The sequence below is a fragment of the Balaenoptera acutorostrata genome, unplaced genomic scaffold, assembly GCF_949987535.1.
Source record: "Balaenoptera acutorostrata unplaced genomic scaffold, mBalAcu1.1 scaffold_1009, whole genome shotgun sequence".
Taxonomy (NCBI): Eukaryota; Metazoa; Chordata; class Mammalia; order Artiodactyla; family Balaenopteridae; genus Balaenoptera; species Balaenoptera acutorostrata.
In genome coordinates, this window is record NW_026645685.1 from 21,266 (window position 1) to 37,270 (window position 16,005).

The 16,005-nt window shown below is 39.5% G+C and overlaps 2 protein-coding genes across 2 annotated transcripts; both read left to right on the forward strand.

Moving 5' to 3' along the window:
• The first annotated feature begins 1,254 nt into the window (after positions 1–1,254).
• LOC130706681 (spermatogenesis-associated protein 1-like) lies at positions 1,255–14,632 on the forward strand. The gene is made up of 4 exons (XM_057539340.1): positions 1,255–1,326; positions 1,720–1,950; positions 2,079–2,107; positions 13,768–14,632. Exons 1-4 carry the CDS (start codon positions 1,255–1,257, stop codon positions 14,630–14,632), a joined length of 1,197 nt encoding a protein of 398 aa, XP_057395323.1.
• A 297-nt stretch (positions 14,633–14,929) lies between these two features.
• Positions 14,930–15,169, forward strand: LOC130706680 (transmembrane protein 258-like). The gene has a single exon (XM_057539339.1). The coding sequence runs from the start codon at positions 14,930–14,932 to the stop codon at positions 15,167–15,169; it is 240 nt and encodes a 79-aa protein (XP_057395322.1).
• Positions 15,170–16,005: the final 836 nt, after the last annotated feature.

Here is a 16,005-nt window from a genome sequence, read left to right on the forward strand (position 1 = left end):
TGCTGCCACAACGCAAGGAATATCTGGAGCTGTTGGAATCTGGAAGAGTTTCGAGAATGTTCTCCCTTAGAGCCTTTGGAGGGAGTGTGACCCTGCGGACACCTTGATTTCAGACTTGTGGCCTCCAGAACTGAGAGAATCAACTTCTCTTTCAAGTCACCGAGTTGGTGAAAATTTGTTAAAGCAGCCCTAAGAAAGTAATACAGGTGGACTTTTCAGACATTATTTCTACCTCTTGGCTCCATTCCTGGGGATTGGGTTTAGGGCATGGTGTATGACAGTCTCAAAATCAGGCCTCAATCAGATGCTGACTCCTTGACCCTGAGCCATACTATATGCCTCAGTTTTCTCTTCTTCCCTTAGGTTCAAGTTGTTGTGATTACCCTTCAGGGGCTCCCCTAGAACCTGTGAAGGGACTCTGGGTGTCCGTACAGGGGGTGTGTCCCTAGCAGCCATGGTCACTTACCCTGCCTTAATAGAGAAGTTCAGAGGTAGACACCTGACTCTGACATAGCCAGTCAGTCAACTGAGATGGGGGAATTGGGACCCAGAGCAGTGGGCAGATGGAGTAGTCACATGTAAATTCAGGAGTGGGTAGGACCACACTGCATGGAGTAAACTGAAGCACAAAGGAAGTGTCTGCAGATTAAAAAAAAAAAAAGTGGACCCACAGATAGGAGAATGAAGCATGTTCCCAAGGCTGTCCACTTTCTGGTCCTTCCTGAGGCCTGTATTTTGGCTCTTTGTTCCCAATCATGAATGTAACAAGTTCTCATTTTTTTTTTTGCTTACATAAACTTGATTTGGTTAATATTATTTGTCATGAAAGAGTCCTACAGACCCAAACTGTGGGTTCTTCAGTCAAGCCTAGGAACAGTGAGGCTCAGACCGGTTCCCTCCTGGCTAGCATTTGCAACCTGCAAAATATTTTTATCACATTATCTCATTCCAACCTTGCACGGGAGGATGAGCTACGAGGCACTGGGGGCAGGAGCTTTGACCCGTACTTGGCGTACGAAGACACTGAACTTAAGAGAGTGGTAGCAGCTCTGGATTCCCAGTGTATTCTGCTCAGTACAATTCTGTTGTATAAAACAAACACCCACAGCCGAACTAAACAACCCCAGCAGGGCCAGGTTATGAAAGCTGCTTCACCGTAGAAGGTTCTGAGCAGGAGAAATAACGGGACCAGTGCATTTTGTGACTAAATTCAGGTCAGACAGTGGGAAGGAAGGGGTTGGAGCAGGACAGAGAATGGCCCAGGCTGAGAGCTGTTACGAGCTCTCAGCCCCGCCCCCAGAAAGGATGACAGGGAGCACTAAAGAGGTAATTAGGCCCCTGATGTGAGAAGCAGTCACAAATAAGCCGACAAAGCCATAAGTAAGCCAGAGGCATCCAGCAAGGATTAAGTACCATTAGCTAACCTGTTAGCTTAGAAGTATCTGGCTTTTAGAAGACAGTTTTGTTTTAACTCATGCGTTGACCTATACCAGTTAATTCTAAAATGGAAAGCAGGCTTTGTGGTTACATGTTTCAGGTTTTAACATTTTAAAAAGAGTTTGGGAGCACAAATGATGAATATCAGAAGGCTCCTGCAGTTTCTGTCCTACTCATTTTCAAACCTAGCTCAAGTTCTTTGGGTTTTTTTTTTTTTTTTTTTTTTTACAGTATAATTATCACTCTTTTTGCTACAGCCTGTTTTTCCTCTCTGAGCTTTAGATTTCTAGCTGTTCGCCCAGCAGGAACAAGGCAAGTACAATGAAGAATCCTCCCAGTGGTCTGGTCATTCATTCAACCAACTATGTGCCAAGCATTGTTCTAACAGCTCGGGATATATCAGTGAAGAAAGATTGCTGCCTTTTTGGAGCTTACATTAAAAAGTTTGGTAAAAAGGAAAAGTGCAATAGAGCAGGAAAAGGGATGGGAGAATGGGTTGGAGTTTTCCGTAGGGTAGGTTATTTCTATTTTGACCTACACCCACTCTGCTGATCTTATGTAAGATCTCCTTTGATCGGCCCTTTGATCTGCTCCTCTACAACCCTTAATGTTTTACGATGGAACCATTCTCCTGATTTTAGGTTTCCTACTTAAATCTATTGGAATTGAGGTAACACTTGCCAAGGGCTCAGGATTTGGGCTATGTGGCAAGTAAAGAAATTCTCAGCCATGAGGCTGATATAATATTGTGTCCATGTGTTACCTATCTGCATTATAATTATTCCAAAGGCTTAGAAAAGAAAAGGACAACCTTCTTTCCTCTTTATCACATTACAGTTGACATTAATTATGCTGCCTATTTGTCCTCCATTCACCTTATTAGGAAAATAATTCAGAGTAGAGGAAAAGTCTGTCTTAAATAATCAATCTGGCTATTTCTGACATGTTTAACAGGAACAAAATAACTAAATTATCTATTTTTCAGAAATAAAAAGAATTTTCCATTTGTTTTGCCTTTCTTGCCTTCTCCACCTTCTGAAGAATTGACACTAGTAGGGAACTTCCTTTGAAGTCAAGCAAATGAATCCTTGAGATTTCAGAGTGTGAACTTTGTTAAACTTCATTATTTGGAAAGCCTTTCTACCTTTGAGTTCTTAGCTTGCCCTGGAGGACCAGCTACATAGTTTTCAGGGCCCAGGGCAAAATGAGTACTTGGAGCTGGTGTTCAAAATTAAGAATTTCAAGATGGCGATAGCAGGGCATTAAACCAAATGTGGGACCCTGCTGACCTGGCCATCAAGCTGGCTGTACCAATTTGTATTGCTACCAATACAAATACAATAGTGTACAATAGTACACAAGGATTCCCTTTTCTCCACATCCTTTCCAACACTTGTTAGAATGGCTATTACTAAAAAGACAACTAAGAGGTGTGGGGTGATACTTCATTGTGGTTTTGATTTGTTTTTCCCTGATGATTAGTAATGTTGAATGCCTTTTCATGTACCTGCTGGCCATTTATACATCATCTTTAGAAAAATGTCTGTTCAAATCCTCTGCTCATTTTAAAATTTGATCACTTGGGTGGTTTTGCTATTGAGTTATATGAGTTCTTTATGTATTTTGGATATTAACTCTTTATCAGATACATGACTTGCAAATATTTTGTTCCATTCAGTGAGTCGCCTTTTCATTTTATTGATGGCTTCCTTTGCTGTGCAGAAGCTTTTTAGTTTGATATAGTTCCACTTGTTGAGTTTTGTGTTTGGTGTCAAATCCAAAAAATCATTTCCAAGACTGTAATCAAGGAGTTAACTGCCTGTGTTTCCTTCTAGAAGTTTTATGGTTTCAGATCTTACATTCAAGTCTTTAATCCATCTTGAGTTAATTTTTCTGTATGGTGTAAGATAGTGGTCCTATTCACTCTTTTGCATGTGGCTATTCAGTTTTCCCAGCACCATGTATTGAAGAGCTTGTCCTTTCCCCATTGTATGTTCTTGGATCCTTTGTCATATTAATTACCCATATATGTATGGGTTTGTTTCTGGGCTTTCTATTCTGTTCCATTGGTCTATATATCTGTTTTTATGCCAGTATCACGCTGTTTGGATTACTATAGTTTTGTAGTGTATTTTGAAATCACTAGGTAGTGTGGTGCCTCTCACATTGTCCTTTTTGCTCAAGATTGCTTTGTCTAGTTACAGTTTTTTGGTTTCATATGAATTTTCGGGTTTTTCCTTACTTTTGTGAAAAATGCATTAGGATTTTGATAGGGATTGCATTGAATCTAAAGATGACTTTAGGTAATAAGGACACTTTAACCATATTCTTTCAATCCATGAACATGGGATAGCTCTTCATTTATTTGTGTTTTCTTCATTTCTTTCATCAGTGATTTCGAGTTTTTAGTATAGAGATCTCTCACCTCTTCAGTTAAGTTTATCCCTAAGTAATATTTTATTTTTTTGATGCTATTGTAAGTTAGATTTTTTTCTTAGTTCTGTTTTGTATAGTTCATTGTTAGTGTATGGAAATAGATCTGATTTTTGCTTGTTGATTGTGTATCTTTCAACCTTACTGAATTTATTAGTTCTAAAGAGTATTTTGGTGGAGTCTTTAGGGTTTTTCTATATATAAGATCACACCGTCTTCTTCCTTTCCAATTTGGATGTTTTTATTTCTTTTTCTTGCCTAATTACTTGTTATGACTACCAATACCATGTTTAATAAAAGTGGCAGGAGTGGACATCCTTGTCTTATCTCTAGTCTCAGAGGAAAAGCTCAGCTTTTCCCTGTGGGTATAATGTTAGCTGTGGACTTGTAATATATGTCCTTTACCTATGTTGAGGTACATTCTCTTTATACTCCCTGAGAGTATAGTATTTATTTATACCCAATGAGAATTTTTATCATGAATGAATGTTGAATTCTGTCACATGCTTTTTCTGCATCTATGAGATAACTGTGTGATTTTTATCCTTCGTTTTGTTGCTGTGATAAAGCTCATTGATAATGCAAATGTTAAACCATTCTTGCATTCCTAGAATAAACCCACTTAATCATGGTGTGTGATCCTTTTAATGAACTGTTGAGTTGAGGATTCAACGATTAAGGAACTGAAACTTTTCGTTTAACCTTGCCTAGGTGTTGGTTGTCTCTCCAACATTTGTGATGACCCAAGCAGCCTACTTTGTTGCTAGTAGTTGAGGGTGTGCCAAGACCTATCAGTGTTCCTCAGGGGAGGATCTCAGTAAGCATATAGACTCAAGCTAATTGGTTGTTGGATCCTCAGGCTGCAGCTTATAAAGTTTGCAAATATATCTATTTCAGGGCAAGACTGGGAGATGGGTGTTTCTGTCTGTTCCTTCTGCACTGAGCCCTGGTCTGATAGCTGGTTAAGAACTGTTTCCTTGTTTGCTCCCATCCCAATGAACCCAAGTCCTGCTGGCCACCAGAGCCAGGCTATCAAGGAGTGTGTCTTTTGGATGGCAGCCACAGAAGCTAGGGTGCCAGTTACGTGTACAAGCTCCTTTCTTGGAGATACCACTGACCTGGGGTAAGGCAGAGAAAGAGTGCAAAGATGGTACTTGCTAACCTCTGCTCTTTTGGAGAGTAGTTCAGTAGGCCCCTAGTTGTGTGTTGAATTGAATGCCTGCAACTTGGGCCAAAGTGTTGAGATAAGCAAATAGGCTTCTTCCACAGAAAGATGGTACATTTCAGTTTGCTGCCTCTGTACTGGGCCCTGAGGGGTAGCCAGGTGAGCCCGTGCAAGCCCCTTAAGAACTGTTCCTCAGTTGACTACACATTCAGTTCTCTCACAGCATGTGCCTTTGATGTCATGTTGATACCACTTTTATTTAACTTTATTTAAAATTATTATTTAAAACTAGTTCATATTTATTTAAAATTTTAATAATTTTAAAATAAAATTAAAAAAATTCTTTGGGTAATCTAAGCATTTAACATTACTTAAAACTACATTATTCAAGTTTCAAAATTATTATCTACTAGGTCTGTCAAATGTGTATAGGGATCTGCTAAAGATTGTTTTCTCTAACTTTGTTCTTATATTTTGGGGCAAAACTATTTGAAATATGAATTTTAATGGCTTTTAAATTTTTTTAAACAAATTGTCATAGATGTATACACCTGTGTAACTACCACCTCAATCAAGATATAGGGCATTTTAATCATCCCAGGGAGTCCCTTTATTCTCCCTTGAAGTTGATCCTCAATTTCATGGTCAACTACTTCTTAAATCTATCACTATAAATTAGTTTTGTCTTTTTTTTTTTTTTTTTGCTCAGCATGTCTTTAAGAATCATTCATATTGTGGTGTATATAAGTAGTTTCTTTTTATTGCTGAGTAGTATTCCTTTATATGAATACCATAAAGTGCTTATCCGATCTCCTATTGATAGACATTTGGGTTATTTTCAGTTTTTTGCCATTACAAAAAAATCTGGTGTAAACATTCTTCTACAAGACTTTTTACAGACATGAGTTTTCATTTCTCTTGGGTCAATACCTATGAGTGAAATTCTGAGTTGCAGGAAAATGTTAACTTTATAAGAAACTGCTGAAGATTGTTTTAAAGTTTTCACAGCAATTTAAACTCCCCACCAGCAATGTATGAAGGTTACTCTACATGCTTGTAGGTAAAAGACGCTTGATTCTGGTTGCCCTCAGAAATGATTCTCAGAGTGTTCTTTGTGTCAGTTGGTTCTTTTGTTGAACTCAACAGAGAGAGGTTCTTGGTAAATTAAGGAAGAGGGAACACAGTCAACACTGTAAGTGGCTCAAAGAAGCAGTGGGATTGGAACGAGCCACAGTAACAGGCTGATGGGAGGAGCCATCAACTGATGGCAGGGATGGAAATTTCAACCACCCTCGAAGATAGAAATACCAGGCAAGAGTATCTAATTTATCTTAACTGAGTCATAATTTGCCTCTTGGCTAGGGACCAGCAGGACCCCCAAACACATTTTCTGCCACGAAGGTATTAGTTCCTCAAATGTTAAGGGGATCTGTTAAGGAGAGGAATTAGATATTTGGTAGTCAAACCCAACAAATAGCCATTATAATCTTCTGAATTTTCAGGATGATAGTTCTCTCATTGTCCTAATGTATATTTTCTTAAGTATCTTTTTATTTTTGCTCTTTTCTTGCTTATTCATCCTGGAATGAGGGAGAATCTCTGCAGACCCAGTGTTTGCCAGTGGACATAGTAACAACTTTCCTTCCCATGTTACCACCAGTTCTTTGGCAGTCTGATCCAGCAGAGCATCTGAAAATACATCATCTCAGGAATGTCCTGCTGTGAGGCTTTTAAAAAAAACTCTTGACTTTCCAATTCTTTGAGTACTCTTCAGGAATTCAACCTATGCACACGTAAGGGGACATGACCCCTTCCTCCCTTCGCTTCCTATTTTATTATTATGCGATTGTTGAAACTGTCCAGTGGCTATAAGAGGGATTTCTATTAGATGGTACTTCTCTAGCCACCTCTTGGCTGTGGGACAGTGGCTGAACTGACTGGTACAGAGCTGGTTTACCTAGTTAGGGGACAGGCAAAAGAATAGCCCAACCAAAGGAGTCTCTCTGACTGCTTTCAAGCTGGTGAATCAGATTGCTTTCTCCTTGGGAAGCCTGTGTCCGTTGCCAATAACTAATCCAAATTCACTCCATAGATTTTATAGCTCTTTCTTATTTTTACTAGTTTTTCTCCCAGTGTTAAGAGTTTGATCTCTCTCAATGATTTTATACCTGTTATATCAGAAAATTGGAAGGGATAGCAGTAGCTGACAACCATTTTGGACTGAATATGCATTTATCACAGATTGTGTATATTAATAGCACAATTAAACATAGTTGTTTAAATAGTCTTCTGTATCAATTAGTGGTACCTTCAGTATTGCAAAGAAAAGTTGAAAACTAAAACATTTCTACATGGGAATCTTCTAGAGTGTGTCTACTACTTCCCTGGAGAGTGCATTCAATGGTTCGTTCACCAGACATGTATCCTGACAGGCCTGTGATCAGCTTTCCTAGAGGCATGAACACCAACAAACTATAACAAGATTTTGGACTCTAATTTTGGAGAGATGGTTATTTTCTGAAGAATAACAATTTATTTTAGGTACATTCATACAACTACCTCAATCAAATGGTGTGTTTATGCCATTGTCTTCCTTGTAACGGTATTTAAATCTGTTCTATTTAATAATAGAAGTCTGACTATGTGTTTTTTGTACATATAAATTGCTGTAGAGGTTTATCAAAATAAGTAGGGCTACAAAAAGGGCAAAAACTAGACTGACAAACTCATAGCAGGATGGATGAGAGAGCAGCAAATGAATAAAGTGAAAAAGCAGGTTTCTCTGGTTTCCCTGACTATTCATAAGTAGCTAATACAATTTGTTCCAGTGCTGAGGATAATCAGAGTCTATATCCCTAAACTCTTTGACTGAAGTAAGCTGTAAGCAAAGAAAAAGAGACAAGATATAACTCAGAGAAATTTAATCCATTCATCAAAATTAATCCACATGAATAAGTAAAGCTAGGCATAAAGAAGAGAGAATACATGTCATGTTTATCTTTTTCTCCAAGTTTGCAGTCAAATGCATGGGAAGAAACTCGGTGCATTTCATTTGTGATGCTTTTGAAGTCTTTGCTTGAAACTGCAAATTATTGCTTTGCTTCTTAACATCAAGCTCTAGAAGTGATTGTTGTTAATTTTGAAAATATTTTGTTTATTTTCTCTGTCAAAGAAGAATAAATCCTGATTGACAGATGACAGGAACTACTGCTGCTTCTTATAGAGACATGTACCAACATGCTTCTGAGTAACCAAGTGACCTCCAAAGGGAACTGATTAAAAACGTTCCATTATGGCATCCGACATACCACATTGGAGAGCTAGTTTGGTAGGAACCGTATTGGATATCTAGCATTTTTTTTTCTGCACAATAACAAATAATAAAAATTATCTGATGTTTTCCATGGGAAGAACTAGAACTGAAGGATTTTCTGAGAGTTGAATGACATCTGACAGGGACTCCCTAATCCCTTCCCTCTAAATAACTTCTTGTGAATTCAGGGTTTTGACCCAGCATTTGTCTGCTTTGTGTGAGCTTCTGAATAGAAAGATGATATCAGGTAATATGTGATATGGGGATTAGCTCACAAAGACACGGTGGCACAGGATTTTTGTAGCCATATATTACCATAAAATCTACAACTGAAGAGCCCAGGCATAGAGAGAAAGTTGATCATTTTTTTTTTTTAATCTTTATTGGAGTATAATTACTTCACAATACTGTGTTAGTTTCTGTTGTACACCAAAGTGAATCAGCCATATGCATACATATGTCCCCATATCCCCTCCCTCTTGAGCCTCCCTCCCGTCCTCCCTATCCCACCTCTCTAGGTCATCGCAAAGCACCGAGCTGATCTCCCTGTGCTATGCTGCTGCTTTCCACTAGCTGTTTTACATTCAGTAGTGTATATATGTCGATGCTACTCTCACTTCGCCCCAGCTTCTCCCTCCCACCCCATGTCCTCAAGTCCATTCTCTAGGTCTACATCTTTATTCCTGCCCTGCAACTATGTTCATCAGTACCTTTTTTTTTTTTTTTTTAGATTCCATATATATGTGTTAGAATACGGTATTTGTTTTTCTTTTTTTTAAAGAAGAATGTCTCATTATTTTGGATACACTCTTGGGAATCTGAGTACTAAGGTCAAGTTCAAGAAATACTTTTTACTTTGGTTCTGTTTTTTATTCAGTTATTTCAAATGACTTTTGAAAACCCTCTGCTCCATTTGAAAGGATTCCTTTGACCATGGTGCATGGGAAAAGGGGGAAGTTGTATTCCAAAAGGGAATAAATTGAAAGTACTTAATCCTAATTCATAAAACATTAGACTAGAAGCGACCTTTGAGATCATGAGTCTAATCTTTCTGAAGATAATCATTTGGTCTCACTTAAGCATTTCTAGTGATTAGAAACTCATTATGTTTTAGAGGATTATGTTGTAGAGGAAATGGACTACAAGTTCTTACCTTGAGATTAAATCTGCATACCTGTAATTTCTACATCTCAGAGCAATACAAAAGATGATTAAGCCGTTCATATAAAACAGCAGTTGTTTTAGGGCTCTTCAAATATTTGAAGAAAGCTTGTGTCCTCACATAAGTGTGAGAACATAGCTAGCTAATAAATATATGACCAGGACTAGATGAGTCTTGAAAAAGTGTATTAAGCATTTTAGGAGAAGGTAGTATTTACCATTTATAAGAGGCGTATTCGGTGCCTGGCATCAAGCTTAAGTATGAATTCACTTAAATATAAAACTTAGTTACTTTGAGCCTCAGGTTCTTATTCCTAAGTGACACGATCAAGGTGATATTGCCAGGAACAAAGAGGCGAGGAGCTTCCACACCAGGCTCTCTGGCCCTTGAACTAACCTCCCTCTTGATCACTTGGCTGTGATCTAATTTGTATCCAGCACAGTGCTAGTCACTTAGACTCTTTCACTGTAAGCTCCTTTATGTTATACTCTTAAGTGTTCTAGTTAAAACATAATCCATGTTAAAAATAGGTATATGTGGATTGTTAAAGGAGCACATGTAACTATTTTGCCAGATAAGACAGCTACAAATTCTTTGGTGCTCCTCCCATTGAGAGGTGAGGTCTTTGTTCCCTGCCCTTGGTTCTGGTTGGGCTCTGTGACTAAGGTACTGGCAGCTTGCCCTTCCGGTCTGGGAAGGCTTACGCTTGCAGTGTACCCTCTGGGCAGCCCATCTGCCATGATGTGAGAATCTCAGTTCACCTAGTGAGCCTGTGTACAGGTGCTTTCATCACCAGCCACAGCTGAACTCCCATGTGACAGCCAGAATTAGCTGTTGGCCATGAGAAAGAGCTATTTTCAGTGTTCTGACCAGTTGGACCTTTCCATGACTGCTGCCCTACTGACATCTGACTGCAACCTTAGAGGACATTCTGCATGTGAACCATCCAACTAGCCCAGTCAACTTACAGAAACATGAGAAATAATAAAAACAATCTTGTTTTAAACCACTAACAGTTTCAGTGTGGTTGTTATGCTAAAATAGATAACTGGTCTACTTATTCAAGTTTTAGGGAAGGTTTCTTAGTTAAAGGTATATTGCTTAACATGACCTTCTTCTGCATAAGTTGGTCACTTATTTTGAGTTAGAAGATGAGTTTGAGTTATCCATAGAAGAAAGTCAAGGGAATTGGTAGGAGCAAAAGTACAGAGGTATAAACATTCTGATATGTTTAGGAAAATATAAGCAGTTTAGTTTTACTAAGACTGAAATGATAAAGAAGGCTAGAAAGTAGAAAGTTGATCATGGAGGTACCTACGTACTTGTCGAGGACCCGCGTCCGTGACCTAAATTGTCCTCAAGAAGCTAACAGTCTTAGGTCATCAATTAATTGGCTAATGAACCTATGGGCTCATTCCAAATTATCTACAAATATATTAATTAGCAATGAATAAGGCTCATTCATCCAGCCATCCAAAGATTTATAGAGCATTACTTTGTACTAGATGTTAAAGGGTTTAGGAAACCAAAAAGTCATGCTTCCTTGAAAAAGCTTGGAGTTTCTTTGAGATCTAAATGTTGAAGTAAAAACATACAGAACAGCAAATGATAGATGGAAAAATAAACCTTCTAAATGATCTAGGAGTTGAGAGAAGAAATCATGATTGTGAACTGCAGCCCAAGAGGGATTGTGGTTATTTATATCTTAGGAAGGAACTACCACCACCAACCCAAGCCAATACTGCAGCAGTACTCATCTCCAAAAAAGACTGACTTCCTCAATATTTTATGAAATAACAATGAAAGCCAATACTTAAATAGCATTAATAAGCACCATTCTAAGTGCTTCAAATTAACTCATTTAAAGATAATTCATAACAAAGCAATCCTATAGGGTAGTACTAGTATCATTGTTCCAATTTTAGAGAGAAGCCCCAAAGAGTCATTACCTCACCTAAGGTCACATAGCAGTGTCAGAGCTGGGATTTGAACCCAGGTTGCCATTACTAACCAGTACAGTACTGCCTCTCATTAAAATGCAATGGGTCTATCTAAATGTTTTATGAAAGATTACTTTTGAACTACAAGTTGGTGACCCGCTTTTGCTTCCTTTATATATACCTATGAATATTCTTAAAAAATAATAATAAAAATGCTACTTGGTCAAAGTATCAGTCAGTCTGACTCATTTATACCATTATTACCTCGTACTTTAATGCAGCACTAAATTGATTTTCATTGCTAAGAATACTTTGTTAAGCAAAAGAGAATTGGGACTTTGTTTTTATCCCTGAGGGCATTTGACCCAGCGCATATGTCCATTTTTTTCATCAAACACTTCTTATAAAAAGCCAAAACTTTGATTAAGCTCTGAAGGCTTAAATGCATAAATGCTGAGGGTTAAAAGCGTGTCTGTGCCATGGTTTTAGTCTTTCCTTGATTCTTTTGTTTGAACATACCCATCAAGTTGGCCGATTTGGCCAAAGAAAGCAGCTGCAATGAGAAGAATGTGGGTGAGGGGAGAGCACACACGTCAGTGGCAAGAGTGAGAAAGGATTGAGATTGCTTTTGCTTGTGTAGTAACGGTCAGCAGAGGCTGTTCCCAGAGACCTGTGCACACACGACTGGCTTTCTGAGTTCTTTTATTTTGTTCTGATTTTTTTCCCCCCAAACAAAGCTACATTCAACTTAGTGGTCTTCAGAAAATCACTGCCTCATTAGCTTCCAAGGATAATTGGAAATAAGTAGACCACCAGTACTTTAACTTGTCATATGTACGCAGATTAGACCTAGAGGGATGAATTGTTTGGAACATACTGACAGAAATAATAAGCTGCGATTTACTGAGCATATACTATAGGCCAGGCCCTGTTCTAAGCATTACCTCATACCAACCCTATGAGATAAGAACTACTACAATCCCATCGTAAACAATGGGTTCAGAGACCGTCAGTAACTTGCAAGGGCCACGTAATTGGTGTGTGTTGGAGCCAGGTCTTGAACTGGTGGGGTTCTGAGAGGAGTGCTTTGTGACTCTCTGAGGACAAAGTGCCCATTAGAGTTAGGTCAGCCTGCCCATTCTCTTGTTTGATGCTGGGAACATTCTCTTTTCTCTGAATGAGGCAATGCCACACTCACAGTTAACCTTACATGCATTTTTTACCTCCCCCCTCTGGAGGCTCCTCTTGGGAATTTTTTTTCGAAGTCACCGTCTGGTGATAATTGAATAATCCCCGTCTGCCTCAGAGTCTTTGTACTGGCATACCATCCTCCAGATTTTAAGCAGCCTATTCTTTAGTGTCTTCCAGCCCCTGCTAGATTTAAAGGATAGAACACGGAGTGCCCTTTCCCGGAAGAGTGCTTGAAAGTGGATCCGGCTGACCAAAAGCAAAGGAAAACAACAAGTGTCAACAGATCGGCAGGGTTCACTGAAACCAGGATAAATTTAGAGAATTGGACAATGGAAATCTAATCACAGAATTCAATGAGAAATCTTAGAACTCTTGCTGAAAATATAGATACAAGTGATTAAAAATGACGTATAAAAGTAAACTGGATTCTATGACCCTGAATTAAGAACTTGGAATTGGAAAAAAGAGTAGGCTGCTTAAGCAGTGGTGATCAGAGCAGCTCAGGAGAACCCACAGGCTGAACCGGCAACCCTGTGCCTCATTGTGGGTGGAGGTGGAACCAGTGCTCCTAACAGAACACAAAGCAATAGGATAAATGGCTATTTTGCAGGCTTGCCCACAATCCCCGTCTGAGATTTTCTTTATCCATCAATGCCAAGTGATGCTTTAATTGGGACAAACGGAGATCATGCTTTGAAGGTGCTCAGGTTTTAGAGCGTACCGTCTTCTCTGCTGTCCATCCTCTGATTCCACCTCTTGGCATTTCAGAATCCAGTGGGCACCCTCCTCTTGATCTCAGACACTGAACGTGTGTATTGGTGGCAGCTGCCAAGGGAATAAACAGGAGATGGCAGTTGTGGCAACAGTTGGAATGAACTCAGTTCATTTTGAAACTGCTTTTCAAGGGAGGCTCAGCCAAACACCTCCCGGACCTATTCATGTGTGTTCCTTTGGTTAGTTAAAAGTGCAAGACAGAGCGGTGGGATGCTAACGCGACCAGACACCTATCCTCTCCGCTCTCCCTCTCCGGAAAGGCCGATTTGAGAGAGACCAGAAATGAGTGGAATGCTATCTTAAACAAGCCAAAAATCTGTTATAACCTTTATTAAATACTACTTCAATGAAGAAAGATTTTAAAAAACCCTACAAGATTACCCCATTCAGACGCTGGTGAATATGTCCCTCAGTCCAAGTCGACCTTCCTCATCAGAGCTGGGGGAAAAGCCACTCCAAATGAAAATCAGACTGGAAATAATCAAATTGGAAATGCTGAATTGCCAGGATCACAGGAAGATTCAGATGATGATTATTTTAGCGGCAAAAAAAGTCAGTTTCTTTGGAAAACTGAAGATGATAGAACTAATATCATTAGAAGAGAGGACAATCAGCTAGGTAAAAAAGAGTGCATCAGCCTACCAGACCTTATTGATTTTCCTTCAGTTCCTTGTCAACCTGCTCTTTCTCCAGGAATAACTGATATATTGTTATTACAGATTGAGAGAGAGAATATTATCGAACAAATGAAACAAGTAAGGGAAGAAAGAAGATATCTGGAAAGAATTAGAGAAGAACTAATAAAAAAAGTTGAAAGGCTATTGGAACAAGGCAAATTAAAGCGATATCATGCTTGTGATGTTTGGAAGAAAAAGTACTTTGAAACAAAGAAAGTTGCAGCATCATTGGAGGAGGTTTTAACAAAACTTCGAGAAGATTTGGAACTTTACTATAAAAAATTGCTCATTCAGCTTGGAGCCAGGGAGATCAAGATGAGACCAAAGAATCTGGCAACCATCACAAACTCTAAGAATTACCTTATCATCGAGATCACTGAAGTACAGCATGCTATTGACCAACTTAAGAGAAAATTGGATACTGACAAAATGAAACTGATAACAGAAATTAAGGTGAGAAAACAAGCAGTTTCAGATTTACGCACATTGAAAGCTGAACTGGCCCAGAAGAAATTTAATACATCTTTTCAATCTCAATAAGCAATCTACAGAATGAAGGAAAAGTGTCTGAGACCAAAATGTGTGAGGAGAGGAGTATGGTGGCCTGCATACCAGGATTCCAATGATGCTAAGTGAAGAGCCAATTTGTGAAGTGAGGAGAGAGGTCACTGGAGCATTCCAGGCAAAAAGAACAGCAGGTGCAAAGGCCCAGAGGATCATTCTGGGCAGTCTTCCTGATGCTATCACAACCTCTGCCTGAACCCCAACAGGAAGGTCCAAAGCAGCAGATGCAAACCCAGACGGGGCAAACTGGTGGATTACTCTGTGTCCAGAAAAATGGAGCTCAAGGCCGTGAACAGATACACCATCCCAGGGAACCTGGCTGTCTTCCCCTATCTGACCATGGGGCTGTTGGCTATTGTCTGGTTCTTCACTCGCTGGTACTTTGTTTATGAAGCCACCTCCACCAAGCACACTCATGATATGTACAAAAAGCTTCTCATCTCCTTGGTGACCTTGCTATTCATTGACTTTGGAGTTCTCTTCCTGTTGCTCTGGGTTGGCATCTACATATGAGCTCCTAAGGGATCCAACCAGGTGGATTCATTGAATCTTGGTTTTTGTAAATTAATTTTTTTTTAAACTATTGCTGGAAGTGTCCCACCTGCTGCTCACAGTAAAGGCAGATGTGGAAAGAAAGAAAGAAAGAAAGAAAGGAAGGAAGGAAGGAAGGAAGGAGGAAGGAAGGAAGGAAGAAAGAAAAAGAAAGAAAGAAAGAAAGAAAAAGAAAGAAAGAGAAAGAAAGATAGAAAGAAAGAAAGAAAGAGGGAGGGAGGGAGGGAGGGAAGGAGGAAAGAAGGAAGGAAGGAAAGAAGGAAGGAAGGAAGAAAGAAGGAAAGAAAGAAATCCTGAATAGGAACTTCAGAATAAGTTTGATGCTGGTAAGCTGCCCAGCATTGCCCCTGACCTTCAGAACTAGGACCATGTCATCCTCATAGCATTTACAGCCACAGCTGCAAAGTCATGGAAACCTGCAAAGCAAGCCCATCATCAGGCAATAAAAATCATAATAGGGGCTTCCCTGGTGGCGCAGTGGTTGAGAGTCTACCTGCCAATGCAGGGGACACGGGCTCGAACCCTGGTCTGGGAAGATCCCACATGTCGCGGAGCAACTAGGCCCGTGAGCCACAACTACTGAGCTTGCGCATCTGGAGCCTGTGCTCTGCAACAAGAGAGGCCGCGATAGTGAGAGGCCCGCTCACCGCGATGAAGAGTGGCCCCCGCTCGCCGCAACTAGAGAAAGCCCTCGCACAGAAACGAAGACCCAACACAGCCAAAAAAAAAAAAAAAAAGAAAAAATCATAATAGCACTTACTATGTGCCAGGCACTGTTGATTTAGTCATTTAAAAAA

Excerpts from the sequence above, each read along its gene's own strand:
- LOC130706681 (XM_057539340.1), top strand. The coding sequence starts at position 1,255 with ATGGCCCAGGCTGAGAGCTGTTACGAGCTCTCAGCCCCGCCCCCAGAA. Across the intron at positions 1,327-1,719 it reads TGACAGGGAGCACTAAAGAG|ATTTCTAGCTGTTCGCCCAG; the intron begins GTAATTAGGCCC and ends TCTGAGCTTTAG. Across the intron at positions 2,108-13,767 it reads TTAAATCTATTGGAATTGAG|AAAGATTTTAAAAAACCCTA; the intron begins GTAACACTTGCC and ends ACTTCAATGAAG.
- LOC130706680 (XM_057539339.1), top strand. The coding sequence starts at position 14,930 with ATGGAGCTCAAGGCCGTGAACAGATACACCATCCCAGGGAACCTGGCT.